Raw genomic sequence first — 22,503 nt, forward strand, 5'->3', positions numbered from 1 at the left:
TGAAACGAAAACAAAGAAATCCTGATTCTCGATTTATCCAGAATCGTGCAGCTCTAATTAGAAAGATTTCTGAAGGATCATGTGACACTGAAGACTGGAGTAATGATGCTGAAAATTTTGCTTTGGTCACTGGAACGAATTACATTTTAAAATATATTCACATAGAAAACCATTATTTTTAATTGTAATAATATTTCACAGTTTTTACTGCATTTTTGCTCAAATAAATGCAGCCTTGTTGAGCAGAAGAGACTTCTTTCAAAAACATTAAACTTTTGAAGGGTAGTTTACATTTGAAGGTCAGAAGGTTTTCCCTATTAAAGAATCACCTATTAACATGATCATGACCAGTTGTTTTGTGTCTATTTAGTGTCCCTTTTACTCTAATAGTTCTGGCTAGTTTAGGACAATTTTATAGGACACCCACTTTTAAAGCTTCCCTTTGTAGTGCGTGTCTTACTCTTTCTCCTCCTCTCGCTCTCTTCTCTGGCCCTCGACCCACAGGAGGCGACGCCGCCTCCCTCACTCGTCTCCTGCCTCTACTCATATGCTTTTCTCTTTCTTTAGACCCTGTTGTCCACTATTCAACTCAGCGGGCCGCTCTCGCACGAAAGAAAAAGCAGCAACACAAGGACTCCAACTGGGACACCGATTCTTTACCACTGACATCGAATATGACAGTAACAAATGGAACAAGTGGAGACAGATGGAGCATAAAAGAGATATCATGTGTTCTGTGTGCATCAAAACAGAGACAGATATATGTGACCTTTTTGTTATTGGAAATGTCAAAGAAAGCACCAATATCAAGAACACATTATTGGGTGATATTACAGGCATATCACAGAAAACTGTTTTTCTGGTTCTTTTAAAAGTGTGTGGTCTGTGTGTGTGTGTGTGTGTGTGTGTGTGTGTGTGTGTGTGTGTACCTACTTAACTATATTTTGGGGACAAATTTGTACTCAGAAGTGACCAAAACCTGACAAAATCTCCAAAAACCTCCCTTTAAGGACCTCCTCATTTGTAAATCTGGTATAAAAAATAAAGTTATTAAAGTTTTTTTTTAAATGTAAAAATCCAGAAAGTTTTGTATGATGGCTAGGTTTAGTGTAAGGGGAGAGAATAAACAGTTTGTACAGTATAAAAACCATTACATCTATGAAATGTCCCCATTTAGATAGCTAAGTAAACACGCGTGTGTGTGCGTGTGCCTATATACATTTATAAAGTTGAACTATGTAGACATACTCTAATATATTTACAACCATTTATAGAAACTAAGATGCAAATCATCATGTGACATCATGACATCACAACCACAAGCTCATTAACATATAACCACCTACATTTACTTAAATGGTATTAAGCAGCGTGACCTGCCCTGATGAACAAAAGTATGATTGTCATACAGAAGTCTTAAAATACAGTACTAAATACAGCCGGTTTATTAAGGATCGGGGGGGTGGGGGGGGGATGCATGAGAAACTAAACTAAATGACAGAAATAAGAAAAGTAGAAAAGAGCCCTTGAACTCACCTTTCCGAACTGATCGAAATACTGTTTCACATCTTCGATGGTGGTGTTGACAGACAGCCCTCCAACAAAGATCTTCTTTGTTCTTGTTACCAGCTGAAAACACCAGAGAAAAGACAAATAATGAGACTACAGGACTTTCTACAAGAAAACTAGGGTGCCATTTTAATAAGTATTTGGTAAAACTTTACAATAAGGTTTAATTTGTTGACATTAGTTAATAACTACATGAACAGCATTGACATGCTAATTTTAACATTTACTAATATTTTTTGTTAAAAAAAGAATGTGTGTGTCTATTACACAAGTAGGAGTAATGTACGACTGTTCCAAAACCTAGTGAGCTACTTTAATGTCTGCGAAGCTGCCTTCTAAGGGAACATCCTAACTAAAAATGGAACCTCCGAAATGGAATTTAATTAACTCGGATTTGGAACGTTTCACACAGGGAGAAACTCTGTCAGACAGATCCACAAGTAACACTTTTCATCACACGCAGGGGAGACTTGATTTCAAGCTAACAACGCAATACACTAATAAGCATAAAAATACACCGCACCGATATCTATTTTATTCGTGGAGTTTTGGGGGTTTTTTACATTATTTTTATAGGACAGTCCAGTGTAGACAGGAATTTTATTTAATTTTTAAGTTAAATTTGACTTTTTATTTTTAATTTACGCCATCTTGGAAGAAATTTCACTGAGCCCATCACAATGCATTCTGGGCTTACCTTATCTTTGAAGATATATAGCTACTACAATTCAAAAGTTTGGATTTTTCCAAAATAAATTAATACTTTTATTCAGCGAGGATGCATTAAATTGATCAAAAGTGACATGTATAATGTTACAAAAGTTGCTAAATGAGTAAATGTAAATGTACATTTCTGAAGGATCATGTGATCAAGACTGGAGTAATGACGCTGAAAATTCAGCTTTGATTGAAGGAATAAATTACATATTACAGTATATCAAAATAGAAAACAGTTCTTTGATATTTTAATAATATTTCACAATATTACAGTTTTTACTGTATTTTTTTTTATCAAATAAATGCAGCATTGGTGAGCAGAAGAGACTTCTTTCAAAAACATAAAAAAACATTTGAACAGTAGACTATGTGCGATACGGTCAAAAAGAAAGTATCTTTAGAATTTTTATCGTCGTTTAGTCTCTATTTACGGTCCTTTTACTTGTCGTTCTAAAGGTTTTGTTTGCTTATTGCCCATGCTTCAAGCCACTTCTATTCAGTATGGTCAAAAAGAAGAGCTGTCACATGGAGAAAACACCTGTGACGCTTTGAAACACTCATAGGTTTTAGAACAGAGCCTACATGTCCTTAATGAGAAGTGACGTGTGACATCACAACACCTGTGATGTTAACCTGAACTGAGACTTCGCACTCACCTTCGGCTGAGCTCTACGTGGGAAGGCCACCTTAGGGTCAATCTGAGACAGAACGAGAGAGAGAGAGCGAGAGAGAGAGAGAGAGAGAGAGAGTGAGAGAGAGATAGAGAGAGAGAGAGAGAGAGAGAGAGAGAGAGAGAGATATTTGTTTAGCATGTGAATTAAGCTTCTTTGAATCTTGAGAGGGAATAAGAGGCATGAGTGAGAAGAAACGTCATGTATGGTCCGTTTGAAAGACAAAGATAGTAGTTCATTAATATTCTCAAAGTCCAATCACAGCTGTTCAACAAACAGACCAGTCAGTGTTTCCCAAAGATTTACTGATGTTAACATAATGTAATCATTATATGAAAAATAAACATTAAACAAATCAAACTGAACTGTGCATGTGAAGTCAACTAGATCACCAAATTAAGTATTTCTACATCTTACATCTCAGTCAGTGTTTTCTTTAAGCATTCTACACCATGAAAATGTAAGTTACTATATTTGTTATGTTTTATTTATTGATGAAAGCTTCAACACATACTTCAACACAATGTTTTACTTGAACAATATTCACAGTCTTGCAAGCAGAACCTGGCAGGAAATGAAAGCTTTCGTAACAGACAAATCCTCTGAAATATTTCAAAAGGAATTACATTAAATTCCCACCATGTTTCAGGCCAGTGTGGAATCATCTGACCACTGCAAGTCATGTGAGAAACACAAGAAAAACTGAAAGAAAACTTCTGCTTAAAGCTTTTCATCTGCCCATGTTTTAAAATATCTATTGTGGCAAATAAATGTATTTTAAAAAAAAGTTAATTATACCAAAAATGATATAATATTTTGCAAATATCCTGCAAAATTAAAGAAAAAAGTCTGAGGTCACCAAGTTTTTCACCAAGGCTGCATTTATTTGAAAAAATATAAAACTATAAAAAATAATAAATAACATAATAATATATTTTTATTATTAATTATAATAATAAAATAAAGCATTTTTTTTCCCAAATCAGTATCTGTACAATTCAAAAGTTTGGGGTCAGTCATTTTTTTTGGAAAGCTTTTAATATTTATTTAAATTTACATATCTTTTTGTTATTGAAAATGTCAATATCAAGAGCATATTATTTGGTGATATTATAGACATATCACAAAAAAACTTTGTACTCTGTAGATATTTACTACCATTTATAATAAACTAAGATGCAAATCATCATGCTATGACATCACAACAACCACAAGCTCATTAACATATGATCACCTATATTTACATAACTATTTACTTATACCAAAAATTCACACTTTTGTAAAAATCCTGCAAAAATAAAAAAGCATTCAATACATTTTGAAAACAATGACATTCTAATTGTTTGTGAGCACTGATGCTTCCTATTTTTGGGGATATATTTGGATACAATAGTAATATGAAATAGTTGGATAAATATCTGTATAATATCTATATCAATAAGCAACCCTGACAGCGGGAAAAAAGGAAGCTCGCAGAAAAAAAAGATCTATTTGCAAAGAATTACAGAACAAGTTAAACTAAAGTTACTAATAGTTTTAGGATCATAATATATTCCGAAAGATACAACTTAAAATAAATATTTGATAAGTAAACCATACTTGACCAGATGCCTACAGCAGACTGTATGAGAATAGAGCCTGTAAAGTAAAATATAGATCAGTATCCTGGCAATCTAGAAGGTATAGATTTGTTAATCAACAAAAATCAGCACTAATCCCACTAGACAAGGCTATCTCCATCCTAATTCTAGAAACCATCTCTAGCCACCCCATGCCATGCACTGCCATTGATCTAAGCGACCTTCTACACCAACTAGATTCATATAGGTGTAGCACACAGTAGCAATCTATTGGTGCGCTCCAGCAAGACTCTACCATGTTGATCTTGCTAGTGTCTACAGTTTTAGTACTATGATTTCAGCTCAGAATCTCTAGACTACACTCATAGTCACCTTTTGATCCCAAACCTCGTCCCAACCTGTGCACGAGAAATACAAAACATCATGTGAAGTCACGTCAGATATACGAGTGTGAATCAGTTCATCCGGATAAAAACCTCACTGGTAGATCACCATCATTTTAAACTCATTTAAAACTCACTACAGTTCAATCTTTTGTAACATTATACAAATATCTTTGCAAGCACTTTTGATCAATTCTGAGTCCCTTCATTTTTTAGTCACACTTGGTACCTTCACGGTGAAATAGTTTTTTTTAGGAAAATCAATTTAATATATTTTTTGTTCAATATTATTTTATGATTGTTACTTAGAATTTTTAGGGGATTTTATGATACTATGCGATGTAAAAAATTTAAGAGCTATTTTTTCCTTTAAAATGTATAGAATTTTTTTTTCAAATAATAATTATTTGCAATAAATGCAATATTTCAGATTAAAATAGAATGAAGGCCTTTAAAATCTTTTTATTTTATTTATTGAGAATAGTGTCATCTGGAGACATTAAAAATAAAAACCTGTGCAATGTCATGGTGTGACCAGCTGTATAGCTCCCTATATAAATATATAGAGAGGCTTTTGGATTCCCTAGTTGTTTTTTAGACATAATTTCTTTCTTTTATTAGGTTTTGCATTTAGAAATATATTTAGACATTCTAAAAGACTACTTTTTTTGTCAAGGTTTAGATATTTAGATTTTTTTTTTTTTTTTTTTTTTTTTTTGCTTTTGCTTTTGCATTATGATTACAATCAAACATTAAAATTTTGTTAGAAAGGGAGCACAAGGATAGCATTTTTGTTACTCAGGATTTGACTGATAATTAAAAATTCTAGCAAAATAAGGAATGGATAGTGATAATTTAAAACACGTAATACAAAGATTTTGCAATTAAAATGTAATTTTTGTCTGTGCATTCTGCATTGGGGTTGAATTGTTGATTTATGTCACACATTTGCAATATCTTGCTCTGTTACAATTACACTAGTTCAAATGTGTGTTTTAAAAAATAACCCCTAACCCAGAGGGTTAAAGTATTCATTTCTTTAAAAAAAAACTTTTAAAAAAAACTAATCTTACTGACCCCAAACATTTGAACAGTAAAGTGTATTGTTAGCACATTATATTTGAGCGTGCCAGATTACAATACTATTTTTTTTTATTGTATCTTTTTATTTTTATTCATATTTTAACATTTTCTGAAGAAACAAGTGACGTTTGGCCCTGGGAAAATCCACTGTGATGTTGTGGATGCTTATGTGGTGTTTTAAGTGCAATGTCTGATAATAAAAGTGTGTTTCCAAAAGTGTGCATTCGCAGCGAAGCAATGGAAGAACCATTTTTGGTTCCCCAAAGAACCAGTCAACGGTTCTTAAAATAACTCTTAGCGTGAAGAATCTGAAGAATCTTTTTCCACTATAAAGAATCTTTAGTGCACTGGAAAGGTTCCGTGGATGTTAAAGTTTCTTCATGGAACCATAAATGCCAATAAAGAAACTTTATTTTTAAGAGTGTAGAGTGTAGGGTTTTGTAAAAATGTGTAACTCATGAAAATCATAGTTCCGTCTTTAAAAATATCTGAACACACTGAGCATATTCCTTCAAATATGTTGTAACATATGGATAACCAAAGCTTTATGGAATCCAAAATGAGGTCAGAAATGACATTGATACAGTTTTAAGTATCAGACAGAAAGAACAAACTGATAGAAACACAAGTGTGTGTGTGTGTGTGTGTGTGTGTGTGTTGACGAATGCTACTCCTTTTACAGGTTACTGGAACAGATCTGTTTCCAAACAATCCTCTTTTCAGGCCTGAGGGCAGGCAAAGCCTATCCCACCATCCAATCTCTGCTCGGAGCTGAGAGGGAGGAGATACGGAGAAAACGAGAGAGAGAGCGAGAGAGAGAGAGGCAGGAAGGGGGTGAGGGCAAATTAATCAGCACGAAACAGCAAAAACAAAAAAAAAGTAAATGAAAACAACAAAAGAGAAGGAAGAGAGAGAAGGCGCAATTCAGCTAAAACAAAACCTGCTAGTGAAAAGCTCAGGGTGTTGATTGTGTGTGTGTGTGTGTGTGTGTGTGTGTGTGTGTGTGTGTGTGTGTGTGTGTGTGTGTGTGTGTGTGTGTCATGAAGCCCCCTCTGCTTTCATTAATTATAAGGACAAAGATGAACCCCAAACAGATGGGACGGAGAGAGGTCCACCCCCTCATGAGCGAGCACACACACACACACACACACACACACACACACAGCTTGCTTTTCACTCCACACAACCATCAACAAATCAAACCAAACTACACAAGTATATTTCCTATTCACTCTTTTATCAGCTTCTACCTCATTTTACACACAGGAGCTCATATACACTCTTTAAAGTTCCTTCAGGCCAAGTTAAGCATCACTATTACCACTCATATAGTTAGTGTCAGTAAACTGTAGTTAGTGATTTTGAACAAACCTATGACAAGTAGTAAACTTCAGTGCGTACACCTCATCCTGCAGCATTTGTGCTACAGACATGAATGATTTCTCAAGGTGTTCTGTTACTTTGCTAAACCCTTTATTGGACTTAAAAAAAATCTTAAGTACACAAAAAAATAAATAATAATAATTATGAGGGAAACTGTTAGATTTCTAATGTTACACTCTTAGAAAAAAAGGTTCTATATAGAATCTTAAAGGGTTCTGTCAGTCGTTTCATATGCAGAACCTTTTAAGGGTTCCCATCATGGGATCAGTTTTAATTAATTTTTCTTTCATACATTTTTAATTTTCATTAAATTTGTATGAATTAAACAGCTTGTAAACATACTTTATCAGTAGGGAAAAAATGATTTAATGAACACATTAAACATGACAGTATTAATTAATATGCAATCATTTAAGACATTTCTCTTTAGACATACAGAATTTTTTTGGCATAAAAGCATCTTTAAAACGGAGTCAAGAACCCTAGATTTCTATATTGAAGCCCACTAAACTGACCTTTATTTGCAAAAAGTGTATACCATATAGGGATGCTATATGTGAAATATAAAAATTATATATATAGTGCTGGGCAATGATTAATCGCATCCAAAATAAAAGTTTGTGTTTATAATATAAATTATGTATAAATATATATATATATATATAGGCAAATATTTCTTAAATATATAAGCATATGTGTGTATTTATATATACAAAATAATTATACACATTACACACACATATATTATGTAAACACAAACTTTTATTAAGATTAATCGTTGCCCAGCACTAATATAAATAAATATACAGTATTAATTAATTAATTTTAAATAATTGTACATCATTTTTTTATTTCACATATAGCATCCTTATATGGTATACACTTTTTGCAAATACAGTTCATTATATATATATATATATATATATATATATATATATATATATATATATATATATATATATATATATATATATATACACACACAGCCAATATATATTTATATTATAATATATTACATAAATGACAGACAGACAGATAGTTGTATTGCAACATTCACGATGCCTATTTTCATAAGCTGCTTTACGAAGAATATTGGTAGTGAACACTATAAATGTGAATTGTGAAAGAAAGCTAAATCAAGACTCAACTGGGGAAGCCCTCGTGCTCAAGCTCGCGCATATTTAAAACCATTTTATACAAAGCTTACATAAATACAGTCATTATCAGTTTAGGCCAATATTTCTATATATATACAGACCGCATTAAAACTGTCGGTGTTTGAAAGTGTGTTGCTGTAGGAGGAAGATCTGCTGTTGTATATGGGACTGGGCCATCAAGGTCACTGTGCATGAGTGAACAATGGCAAAGCAATTAGCTAACGATGCTCGTTAATGAGGCTCAACAACCCCACACCGTGACCAAGACGGAACAAAGGTGAGAGTGTGTGTGCTGACACAATGCAAAATCTCAGGAGAGGCTTTGGCTTCAGCCACGTAGCTACCTCGGAAATGCAATCCAGTTTGTTTCCCTCAATCCGATTACTTGCTTTTGCGATCCATACTAATTACGGACAGGGAATTCTCTCTCTCTCTCTCTCTCTCTCCCTCTCTCTCTCTCTCTCTCTCTCTCTCTCTCTCTCCCTCTGTCCCGCGGCCCGAACCACCTCATGCCATCAGCATTTCAGATCTAATCTTCAGAATCTACCGCTAAACCATCACACACACTCTTGCACGTCAATGACACACTCAAGGCCTCCAACGGGACTCTCATCCAAATAATTTCAAGTGTCCTTGTACCAGTTCTGCGCAACACACAACACAGGAATGTCTCTGGTCTTGAAATCCGAACTTAAATGTGTTTTTTTTAAGCTGAAATTCGAAGGTTCAGATTTAAGGCCGTATTAAGCACAAAAATTGCATGATAAAGTAAAAGCATAAACGCATCAAGCCACAAGCTATCACAGACACATTTTTTCATGTGTGTGTCAACTGCTAGAATAATAGCAGTTCATTTCCACCAAACGCCAGTGAGTCTAGAGGATTTGATCACTGTATTATCAATACAACTTGTAGTACATGGCTAAACAAGCATGTCTGAGCTGAATGTGCAATAACATTGAAAAAGCAATTTCAGGAATGAATGAACAGACGAATTTCTTATGTGTTTATTGCAAAACTGGATGTTTATTCAGCAGGATTTTTAACTCTTTCCTCACCAGCGTTTATTTTATTTTTTTAGTTACCAGTCAGCGCCCGCATTTTGGATTATTTTCGCAAAGCATTCATGGGCCCCAGAATATTTATTTGTATGAATATCTGAACAATCAATATGTATATATAAATAAAGTAACAGAGACTGCCTTTAAACTAACTTGAAAGTGGGTGTTTCATTAAAAAAGCAACATTTTTGAACAAATAGCTGAGAAAATAAAAATTTTGTCAAAGACTTTGTCCAGATCAGATTTCAGAACGATGTTCAAAACATAGATAGAGTAGATCGAGTACATCAACACCCCCAAAACTTTACAGTCCTCGTCCTGGGTCGGTAACATTAGGCAGTTTTGATTTATATGCTGTTTATATGCTGTACGCAGATCTTCATTGTATTGTTTTGGATCTGGCGATCCTGTGCTAGTTCAGAAGATGCGTAAGATGCGTAATAGCGCCGCCTACCTTATAAAAATGATTGCCGGGAAAACTTGTCAATGGCGGGGAAGCGTTATGTCATAAATGACGGAAAATCACGTCAATGGCAGGGAAAGAGTTAATCTCTTTTGCTACACGAATAAGTTTAATTGAAGTTCGTATTCAAATATTGAGCCTAACTAACCTCATTTGACAAATGCAGATCCACATTGTTCCCATTTGCACTTGTTCAGGTTTAATATTTGCAGTTTGTCTTTTTATACAGCATTGATATGATCTTGTTTAATCATTTAAATTTGAACAAACTCCTAACACTAAATATTCAAATTAGCTGTGTAACTCATTCTGCAGCGTTTGTGCTACAGACATGAATGATTGTGCAGAGTTGAGAAATGTAAAACAGGAGACAAAACAGCTGGAATCTCTTGACTTCGGCTGGTAAGCAACCAACTAACAACTAGCGATGCATGAATCGGGGGAAAGCCGAAATGTGAGTTTTCTGATAAAAATTGCGACTTTTATTTAAAATGTGATTTTTTTTTCTGTGTTTATTTGGCCAAAATTTAGTGATCACATATCAATATGACATAATATATAATAAAATAATAATATTTTTTATATAAGGTGCATCCCAATTCGCATACTAATGCTCTATTCTATGCTGTTTTAGTGTTCACACAGAAGAGGTGTACTTTAAATATCTGGATAATGCTTAATAAATATGGAATGTTGTACACAGCTTTAATTACATAACATTTGGGATGGGGCTGTCAGGCTCTGAGGCTGAATGACAAAAATAACCTTATTACATTTATACATTAAACGGTTGAGTACATTGAGCACAAGTATAGTGTGTCATTAGGAACACAGCTTTAGAAAGCCTTAGCATACCATGTAACAACACTTTGACAACCACCAATAACACCTTAGCATAATGGTGGTGAGAAATTAAAAAAATATATAAATATTATAAATATCAAGACAATGTACAACACTGACGTCCAATCGTTTTTTAAGATACGGCCCTGAATTTTTTTTTGACTACGTACACAAACACACACCTTGTTTTAAAACACACAAATCAGACACCTACATATTCTTCACATGCTTGTTGTCTCATTCTGTCATGTCTGTTTTAATTCAGCCTTATTTTTACGAGATTTGACCAAATTACCTCTCGTTTCCAGAACTCAACCAACCTATCCTCTTTCATTCTTTCTTCTGAGGGCCGACAGCACGCAAAAACACTCTCAGCATGGCACATTCTTTCTGTTTTCAACACAGACTCTCACAATATCTTCTTTTCATTTCCTCGCGTGGACGGCAAAAGCAAGAAACAGGAAAACACTCAAGGAAGGATGGAAAATGTTGAATAATGAAGGACAGCATGGAAACGCTTTACTGTTACATGCACAACTTTACAGTTCTCTACACAAGCACCACATCAAATATCAAATAAAAAAAGCACATACTGCCATCTGTGTTACAGACTGTTGCCGATTCTTCGGCAGTTCCTCTGGAATCTCAAAACACAGCTGAAAGTGGACGAGGAGCTGTTTTCACAATAGTCTTATCTATCAAAATTGCTTCCTGTTATTGTGGATCCCTCCCCACGCAGCCTTTCAGACCCCACCGGAGTGACCTAATAACCCCCACCACAACATTACCACAACAGAGGCTCAAATACCACGCCAAAGGCTCATTCAAACCCGTCAATACACAATCAACACACTGATTAGCCTTTGCATCACAGCACACAGAAATCATGCTTCACTTAATAGGCTACCTGTAATGGAGATTTACATCACAGCTACCAGAATCATCCGGGTCGCTTTTAAAGTCGTCTCGTATGCTCATCACCAAAGCCTGCATTTATTTTGATCGAAAATACAGTAAAAGCATGTGAATTATTATTACGATTTAAAATAATTTTAAAATTCCAGCATCATTACTCCAGTCTTCAGTGTCACATGATCCTTCAGAAATCATTCTTATATGTTGATTTGCTGCTTGATATTTTTGTGAAATCTGTAATACTGTTTATTTTTCAGGATTCTTTGATTAATAAAGTTCAAAAGAACAACATTTATTTGAAATAGACATCATCTGTAATGTTATTTTACTGTCACTTTCGATCAGTTGAATTCATCATTGCTAAATAAAAGCAATAATTTCTTTAAAAAAAAAAAAAAAAAAGATAGACTTTCACATAGATAAATGATATGTGATTAACATTAATGTTATACCACAGGGAAAAAAAATGTCTTCATAAAAATGAATCACCCTAAAATTATTTTGAATAACTCTCTTTTAGATACTTTTTTTCTAGTTGTAAGTTCTCTCAGTTTCCTGAAGGATAAGTCCTAGCCTACATTTTCTCCCACTGAATATTCTTTGACTAATGAAGTTCAAAAGAACTGCATTTATTTGAAATAGAAATCATTTGTAATGTTATTTTACTGTCACTTTTGATGAGTTGAATTCATCATTGCTAAATAAAAGCAATTCTCAATTTCCTGAAGGATAAGTCCTAGCCTACATTTTCTCCCACTGAATATTCTGTTTCACTTATCAGTACATCACATTCCGAAAAGAAAATAGATTGTGAGCATCACTTCATGTCCACTTTAAGAAGCCACAAAGTATTATATTCTAGAACAGAATTGCTCTCGAGCATTAAAAATAAAACAGTGTCTCTATATGTGTCAATCTGTCCTAATTCCTTACTGAATTAATGCAAAAATGTACTTGACCCCACAACATATATTTGCTTGATATGATGTAACCAGGGCTTGACATGAACTTTTTTGCTCAGTCAGTCACTGTGGCTAGTGATTTTCCAAAGTTACTAGCCACTCAGCATTTTCACTGGCCACAATTTTTACATCAATACAGGGGAAAAATCGATCTGACACCATGGGGAAAAACTGCCATACAGATATTTTTAATATCTCATAATTTGGCAGCAGGTATATTAGGCTGCTGTTACTTTAAGACCTGACGCACAGATCTATTATACTGTTACACATGCGTTTTAAAAACTGACTGTGTTTACATGAATACTCGCCAAGACCGGCATTTTGACATTATTTTGTGTGTATTTGACTGTTTAAGCGCAATCAGCAGGGAAAAAGAACTTAATTTAGTACTGAGATGCAGCTTTATGTGCTGCACTTTGGGTGTTTGAGCACAAAATCTGTGGGAATAAGTACAATTATGCACAATATGCACAATCCCATGCCGAAATTCAAGCCCTGTAACAGCAACAATATTCATTGGCGGGTTTGTGTGCCAAGCCCTGGATGCAACTATGATGCCTTCCATTTTTCAAAACAGAAAATAAAGAGATTTATATACATAATTCTACACCATCAAGTGTTACTCAAACTACCACTGGCGATTATGTAATAGGTGGGTGTGGCTCAGAGGCTCCGCCTTCTTTGGCGTGGATATTGATTCATTTCTTCAGTTCAGTCCGTCAAGGTCAGATGTGAAACATGAACACTGGAGAGCTGATTTATAGTGGAGACTAAAGTTGTAATTCCAATTGAAAGTGACACTGACACGTCAATGGCGTATTTTTTCATGTTTAATACTGTAAAGCTGCTTTGCTAAAGCAATCTATTGCAGAAAGTGCTATATAAATAAACGTGACGAGATTTGACTGCAGTGCTGAATTGCAGAACTTGTGCAAACATCCACATCGCTGTGATCATATGCTTTTTATGAACTGCTGTTTTCTTACCACTGTCATTTTAGTGGTATGTTTATTTTGTTATCGAGGAACGAGGAACGAGCGCAGCGCATATTTACATATTCATTAAACAACGCCAGTATTTCAACCTTTTTACCCCTAAGCAAATAATGAATAATGAAAAGAACTTCTCTGTGAGTATACAGGGCCTTTATGCAGGGGCACAGTGGTTAATAGCCGTGGTTAAGTGTGCGACACTCTCGGATATAACCAACAAAGTTGTTATGGTGATGATAGTCCCACATGGCGACCAAACCCAAGAGACTGAAGTGTTGCCAGGCTGAGTCTCTCTGCGCAGTGGTGTTTAAGTCACCATTAATAGTTGTAAATACTCTTGCTGCAAATAAATGCGTCGAAACATGATTCGGCTAGCCTCGTTCTTTAATGTGAAAAGACTAGGAACAGGCCACAACCCAAATTTTACAACAAACAAATACAACCCCATTTACACATGGTCTGTGCCACCTCTGTTGTAAAGCTCTGGCTGGTTTTCTCTGCTGACACACCCACACAGTTCTGACAAAGGACCATCAATGACGTCCCAGGACTCACATATTCAAACACGACCTGGGAGCTTATTCAAATAGAGCTACTAGCTAGCACCATAATGTGGTTACAAGTGGACAAAAAGTTATGGAGCGAATTCAAAATGGATTAGGTTTCATAGTATCATAGGCCACTTTCATGTCAAAGAATACTATGCCATTACCAAAGTAGTCATGGATCTCAACAACCCTGGTGGGTTGCATCCCAAAAAAACTGTTCTGATCGGGTCACAGACATCAGGGATAAAACAATAAATGAATATAATAAAATGCAAACGTATGAAAACGTGTGAAATGTACAAGCTAAACTGTTCAAATGGAGGAGAAAAAGCTCTACATTTGACATCAAAGGCTGTTCAACTAATCAAACTTTACTTTACAGTACTATAAATTCACCTGTCACTATGGCTAATACTAATATATAACTTTTAGCACTATGTTTGGCTGGCAAATCACTGCTGTTGTTTATGCATTTGCAAAATTGTCAGTTTTCCTATTCAGCCCATGTCATGTTAATCATTTTTGCATAGTTTCTAACCTATTAATATATTTCAACACTAAAAAATGTCCACCTATTTCAAATTAAAGGTGTCAGTTGATGTCTTCAATTTTTAAGTATAATCAAATTAGCTGTACCACCAGTCTTAGTGAAAGTGGATGGTTTATTTTAATAACATTTTTAAACAATTTGGATACAGTGATGTCTGATGTAAAGTCTGGGCCCTGACACAACAGCAGCTGAGAAACACTGATTCAAATTAAATTCACAATTTTTCTATTGTGGCTAGTATCTAAACCTTCTTAATGTATAATGATAACATTAATGATAAAAAAAATACACATATGAACAGTGGTGTAGTCTAGTTTTTTGTAGTGAGTATACTGTAATAATATGATACTGATTTTCTACTGTTTAGTGTTAATCACCATCTAACTCAGCCAGTTAAGAGCTACATTTAGCCTTAGATGTTATATGAATATGGTCCCTGAAGCACAGGTTTTATCAGTTGACAAAAAAAAAAAAGAAAAAAAAGAAACATTATAGGCACAAATACAAATTTACTTTTAGAAATGGTGTTTTTGAAAAAAAAATGGTGTTATTGTTTTGGCAAGTTTAGGCTACTCTTTAAATTAAAACATGTATGAAAACTTGTGTGATATTCCCTTAAAATAACGTTTTAATAGATTTTATTATTATTATTATTATTATTATTATTTTAAAATTCATTTTTACTTCTTTTTAATTTCTTTGAGTTAGACCGAACTTTTATTTTGGTGGGTTGTAGACATTTGAGTTTCTGTGTGTTTTAATAAACTATTATTATTATTATTAGGCCTACTTGAAGTATACTCTACTGTGCAATAGTAATATATTTCTGTTATAATTTCTTCAAGTTATACCGAACTTTTATTTTGACAGGTTGTCGTAAAGACATTAGCCTACAGTTTCTATGTGTTTGTATATGAAACGAATGAATGACTTTTATCAAATGAAATGGTGAAATTCTCGTGAAGTGACTCTCATAGCAGCTCTGCGATGAAGTGCACATGTAGTAGCTCATGTCTCAATACAGTGAAACGCTGAAAACACCACGAGCGTGATCACGCGTGCTTCAGTGTGTGTGTGTGTGTGTGTGTAGTGGAGCACACATTGAGCGCTCATTCATTCCCAGAGACGCGTAGAACAATTGCAGTCTCTTTTAACTTTAATATTCACAGACACTAGTCCATATCGAGATTTGATGAACAACCCAGCTGTCAAATGTGACTACAGTAAATCATACATTAAGAGTACAAACGGTCAAAAAAGATTATAATTCTGTGTCAGTGCCATGGTTTAATGATGGTAAGTTAATAGAGTTGTATTTTGATAGATACCATAATGAAATGGTACTTCAAATAATAACATCTTATTACCATAGGCATAGTTTTAGTAATAATAAAACTAAATCCTCGACGATTTACAGCTGTTCTTAAAGTATATGCAAGCGCCTACACAACACTTTTGGAATGTTGATCGAATCCTAGAAGTTTTTGAAAAGTTTAATTCTGCCCCGTTTCGCTCCCCTGGTTGCCATGACGATGAAAAGCGAGAAAGAACGCTTTCATGTGGCGCGCTCTGCGTCAGTCAGACCTGCTGGAACGGACCTCGTGCATGTGGACTTAAAGTGATCAAAAGCGAAAACCACCGCAAAGCATTCAAACCATTGAAGTGCTTAAATCTTGCAAGGGAATGAACGAACGAATATAAGGCGAACTGCTTCAAAAACAAACGATTAAGCCAGTAAAACCACAGGTTACACTGCTGGATTATTATTTTCATGCAATGTGCACGCATTTAGGCTATATAAAGTAAACACATGACTGATATACAGCATAATAAGAATGATATAAAAATTTAAAAAAAAACTCACAGTTTTTGAATCCAGCTCGTGTCTGTTTTGGGCCAAAACTTTATCCACACCGGTCTGGTCTACATAGGTGACAAATCCAAAGCCCCTGCGCAAAAGCAGTGCATGCACACACATTACGCATAAGAGTTAAGTTACAAACACACAAACAACAAGTCAGCAGTGGATGTGCGCGCGCCTCCCCCTCACCTCGACCGCTTCGTAACCGGATCCCGCATCACCATACACTCCTTCACCTCGCCGAATTTACAAAAGTATTCCTTCAGTCCCTCTGGAGAAAGAAAAAATACAATGCGTTTATTTCACAGCACCAGTTTAGTGACACGAATCGTGTTTGATGTACCTTGAACAAAAAGCTCGCTGCTAGTTCAGCATTGAGACTGCTCATCTGTGACCACTTTGCATCTCAACAAAGCGCTCATTATAAAGCTCTGGAAAGCATTCTTATTATAATGTTCTAAGTTAAGCTGTGTATTTGAATAACAACGCAGGTATACATAGTGCGCTTGCTCTCGGAGAGATTTTCCACTCTGCATGTTGCATGTATTCAAGCACATCAGTGCTTCCTCGCTAGCGCCCTTGCTTTCACCTCAAATCTCCACGAGCTCATTGTATAGATCATCTGTAGCTTTCGAGGAAGTTTTCTGACAAAACATGTCACGTATTGATCTATACATCATCTTCTACGTAAAGGATATCTAGGCTCGTGCGTTGAATGCATGCTTTGATTTTACGGTGTATGAACTATTCGCTTTCTGTTTCTAGCCAAACAAACATTATGAAAGAAAACATGCTCCTATAAGCAACCCATGCACGAGCTTTTAGTGGAAGTCTCAGGCAGGACAGAAGATCACGCGTGTCTCACCTTGTGTCGTCTGCCAGCTCAGCCCGCCGATGAACATTTTGCTGAAAGGTGAAAAAGAGAGCCAGATCAGACATCTGAAAGTCTTCTGAAACGCGATTGATTGCTGATGCATGTGCACATACAGTAATCAACCCGCTAGAATAACAATCAAGTGGAAAAGTGAAATTCGGCCATGATGGATGTGTGCCGTTATTTCCAATGAAAACGCAGAATTAATTATTTCCTCTCCTCTAAAAAGTAACAAGTTCGATCATCCCCTTTTGAACGGGCGAAATTGAATGCAAAAATATTAACAGACTGGAAACAATGTAACAGTTCCAAATGTAACAGATGGAAACAATGTAACAGCGCGCGTCCTGGAAAGAGGGAACATGGGAACAATGTAACAGTGAGGCTCCTGGCTGTTACATTGTTTCCATTTTCGCTCTTTCGTAAAGGGACCCGCGCTTCTGTCTTTTGTCTCCGGTGGTCTCTTCCCTCCTGGTCCCAAAACTCTCAGCTTTATATATAGTATATAGATCTCCCGTTCGCAAGGAAAAGTCAAACGGAGCGCGCGGAAAGGAGCTTTACCAGGGGTCGTGCGGGGAGTCCTGCGTGGAGGACGACAGGCTGCTCTGACTCCCTTCTGTGTCCATTCCCGTGTCCCTCTGTTGCCCGGACTGAGCCGAACGGGAGCCAGGAGTCTCCAACTCAAGAGCGGGTGGCCCGAGGGGGTGGGGGAGGGAGGGGCCCGTCTGGAGGAGGACGGGCCAAGCGGGGTTTGCGCAGACGCTGAGGCCCCGCCTCCCGTTTGACTTTTCCCGGACTCTAGTTGTCGGCTCCGCCCTCTCGCTCTCCCTGGCCCCGCCCCCTCCTGCTTTCATGTGCTGTTGTACAGTAGCAGAAGCAGAGTCGAAACGTGGTCAGTCTGAAGAAAGAGACAGAAAGACAGACAGACAGACAGACAGATAGATGGATAGATGGATGGATAACGTTGATTACAGACAGGGATATAAAGAAAAGCGGTCAAACAGACTGAATAAAAATAAAAAGTATATATTTATAAACAGACAGATAGATAGATATAGACAGATAAAGATGTAGACAGACAGACAGACAGATAGATAAACACAGACAGATAGATGGATAGCATTAATTATAGACAGGAAGAAAAGCAGTCAAACACTGAATAAAAATAAAAAGTATAGATTTATAAACAGATAGATAGATATAGACAGATATAGATGTAGACAGACAGACAGACAGACAAATTAACAGATGGATATATAATAAATAAAAATAAAAATTATACATTTATAAACAGAGAGATAGAGATAGATAGATAGATAGATAGATAGATAGATAATACAAATAAAAACTATACATTTATAAGCACAGACAGACAGACACAGACAGACAGACAGACAGACAGACAGACAGACAGACAGATAGATAGATAGATAGATAGATAGATAGATAGATAGATAGATAGATAGATAGATCAAACAGACTGAATAAAAATAAAAAGTATACATTTATAAACACAGACAGATAGAAAGATAGATAGAACGACAGAACGATAGATAGATGTGTGTCTGTCTAGCAAATTCATGACTTCTAAGTGACTGGACTTGATCTATTGTGTGTACCATCAACCAAACCAAGCCAGCACATTAGCCAGTATCATTCAGCATCAGGGTGAGTTTGGTGATTGGTAGTCTGGATTCCAGTCAGCCTGAACTGGCAGAAGTCAAGAGCAGGTGATTGGTGGTTTGCATGAGTGGGTGGGACTGACAGACTGACCACAACCATCCGTGGTCCTCAGAGGGGTGTGCATTGTTCCTTGTAAACAACAGCATCTCACGTGGTATTGTTGTCGTTGTTTTGTAATTTGTTGAATGAGTACATACTGACATTCAGAGGCTCGGCTTGACAAGGAGTCTCTGTTTCAAAAGATGAGCATATTCCTCTGGACTTGAAATAGAATTTAAAAGATGATCCCATTAACAACTATTTGTTTTACAAAGCATCTGTGGAAAATAAAATGGTGATTTTATGTTTCCCAGTTTGTTTATTTGAGTGACGCACAAGACAACCGTATGCAAAAAAAAAAAAAAAAACATGCATCTGTACTAGATTTATATTAAATTATAGAAAAACGCAAACTTTTATCCAAAGAAACTTGGAAGCAATGTTTCATACAGAAGCCAACAATATTAGCAGTTATTTTAAGAAAAAAAAAAAGAGCAGAAGTGCACCTCCTAAAGGAAACTAAAGGGAACAACAAAAGATATATAAAGGGTAAAATTTTTGTTAAAAAAAAAATTCAATAATGCAAAGTGAAGCGAAACAAAACTGAATGATCAGATCCAAAATAAAACTTTTGCACCGAAAGTTTTGAGAGCAGTTCATAAGCCGATCTGGTAGGAATACATGCCACAATTTGTAAAAAATTTGCGTGCTTATGTATCACGGCTCCAGGGTTTGTCAGCGTGGTTGCCCTGTGTGTGTGTGTGTATTTGATTGTGGTCTCAGGATGAGTGTGTGTAGAAAGCAGTATGTAGGACAGCGCCCCAGCGCTCCCGACTGGAGCTATGGGCGTGCTAAATTTCTGCATGCATGATCAATGGCTTTGAATAAAGAGAACGAGAGAGAGGGGGAGGGGAAGGAATTAGTTTGAAAAGGGGGTTGAGAAGAGGTTGAAAGCAGAATGAGAGAAAAGATGAGACAAGATGCATTTATGACGAATCTGGACTAGCTTCGCACAGGCCTCATTATGTACCTGAATAGCAGAACAGAGGGAGAAAACGACTGATGTGCGTTTGTTCTCATAATATGCAACTTTTATTCTGTTGCACTTGGCTGGCGTCTCAAACGCTGAAGTTGGTTAATGAAGCAGGCACTGGAACGGTACAAAAGAGATGAAAAAGCAAAATAAGAAGTTATGCACAGAAAAGATAAACAGAGCCATTTTTAATAGGGGGAATGTGGCTTGTTGTCAGAGGGACAGTAACTATACGATTTTGAGTCAGAAGTTTAAACACACAAATGCTTGTTTTCTCTAGTGGTGCTTTTGTGTGTCGGTTTCAAACATCTACTTCAAAACTGTCAGAAGGACAGGATTGGATTTTGTGATTTTTATATTGCTGTAGCTTTTGTTTAACAACAAGTAAACATTATAAAGCCACACTGACATTCAGACCAGAGTCAACTATATAATGAAGCCTGAAATGTGTTTCACAAATGTTGTCATTTTATCCAATTTATTAATTATATTTTCTGTTACCTTTTATATTAGTAGGTATTTGCCAACCCAATGTGACAACTTACCCCGTATATTGTGACAACATGCGATGCGTGTTAAATGAAAAGAAACCTTCAGAGCCACAACTAGCCTATGCTTTTTTCCACAATAAATGTTGATTGATTTAGCTTTGCATTATAAAAGTTTACAATATCTATAAAAAAGTCCTATGAAACATGATGACGAAATGTTTTGCTCTATTTCTTCCCCTAGTGTGATTTTCTTGGTCATTCATCACTCCTGTGGCTCTTTTGACTGAGGTTCTCACATGCTATTGTTGCTCTGTAACCTCGCTCAACCCTGAGATCTCCTCCCTCATTTTGTTAAGTGGGAAAGGAGGCCTAACTTTTGACCTCTGTGTCTTTTCCTCCCTTGTCTACTCTGACAAACTGCAAAACCAAAAGAGAGTAAAGTCACTATTATGGCGATAGATGTGCTACTGTTCATAAGTTTGCAATAAGTATGATTTTTTAAAATGTTTTTAAAAGAAGTCTCTTATGCTCACCGAGGCTGCATTTAAAAATAAAATAAAAATACAGAACAAAACATAAAATTGTGAAATATTAGAATTTACCATAAACGTTTTTTTATTTTTATATATATATACAGTGAGGAAAATAAGTATTTGAACACCCTGCTATTTTGCAAGTTCTCCCACTTAGAAATCATGGAGGGGTCTGAAATTGTCATCGTAGGTGCATGTCCACTGTGAGAGACATAATCTAAAAAAAAAAAATCCAGAAATCACAATGTATGATTTTTTAACTATTCAGGATCAGTCAGGATCAGTCAGGTTTCTGGGCTGTCGCTGAGAAACACGGAGTTTGAGCTCCCTCCAAAGATTCTCTATTGGGTTTAGGTCTGGAGACTGGCTAGGCCACGCCAGAACCTTGATATGCTTCTTACAGAGCCACTCCTTGGTTATCCTGGCTGTGTGCTTCGGGTCATTGTCATGTTGGAAGACCCAGCCTCGACCCATCTTCAATGCTCTAACTGAGGGAAGGAGGTTGTTCCCCAAAATCTCGCAATACATGGCCCCGGTCATCCTCTCCTTAATACAGTGCAGTCGCCCTGTCCCATGTGCAGAAAAACACCCCCAAAGCATGATGCTACCACCCCCATGCTTCACAGTAGGGATGGTGTTCTTGGGATGGTACTCATCATTCTTCTTCCTCCAAACACGTTTAGTGGAATTATGACCAAAAAGTTCTATTTTGGTCTCATCTGACCACATGACTTTCTCCCATGACTCCTCTGGATCATCCAAATGGTCATTGGCAAACTTAAGACGGGCCTTGACATGTGCTGGTTTAAGCAGGGGAACCTTCCGTGCCATGCATGATTTCAAACCATGACGTCTTAGTGTATTACCAACAGTAACCTTGGAAACGGTGGTCCCAGCTCTTTTCAGGTCATTGACCAGCTCCTCGCGTGTAGTTCTGGGCTGATTTCTCACCTTTCTTAGGATCATTGAGACCCCACGAGGTGAGATCTTGCATGGAGCCCCAGTCCGAGGGAGATTGACAGTCATGTTTAGCTTCTTCCATTTTCTAATGATTGCTCCAACAGTGGACCTTTTTTCACCAAGCTGCTTGGCAATTTCCCCGTAGCCCT

At 36.3% G+C, this 22,503-nt stretch overlaps 1 protein-coding gene across 3 annotated transcripts in view; it reads right to left on the reverse strand.

The window, feature by feature from the left end:
• Positions 1 to 18,393, reverse strand: part of msi1a (musashi RNA binding protein 1a) — a 40,000-nt gene extending 21,607 nt beyond the window's left edge. For 2 of the 3 annotated variants that reach the window (XM_084114242.1, XM_084114241.1), the window contains exons 1-6: positions 18,177 to 18,336; positions 17,607 to 17,647; positions 16,931 to 17,012; positions 16,745 to 16,829; positions 2,943 to 2,984; positions 1,537 to 1,629 (exon numbers count right to left, since the gene is read on the reverse strand). In XM_084114242.1, coding sequence (XP_083970368.1) covers positions 1,537 to 1,629; positions 2,943 to 2,984; positions 16,745 to 16,829; positions 16,931 to 17,012; positions 17,607 to 17,647; positions 18,177 to 18,241 — 408 coding nt within the window. In that variant the 5' untranslated portion in view covers positions 18,242 to 18,336. Of the gene's footprint in view, positions 1 to 1,536; positions 1,630 to 2,942; positions 2,985 to 16,744; positions 16,830 to 16,930; positions 17,013 to 17,606; positions 17,648 to 18,176 lie in introns of all 3 variants that reach the window. The other variant, XM_084114243.1, reaches the window with a different exon arrangement.
• Between the last annotated feature and the right edge of the window lie 4,110 nt (positions 18,394 to 22,503).

The sequence above is a fragment of the Abramis brama genome (genome assembly GCF_963993115.1).
Source record: "Abramis brama genome assembly, chromosome: 5".
Classification (NCBI taxonomy): Eukaryota; Metazoa; Chordata; class Actinopteri; order Cypriniformes; family Leuciscidae; genus Abramis; species Abramis brama.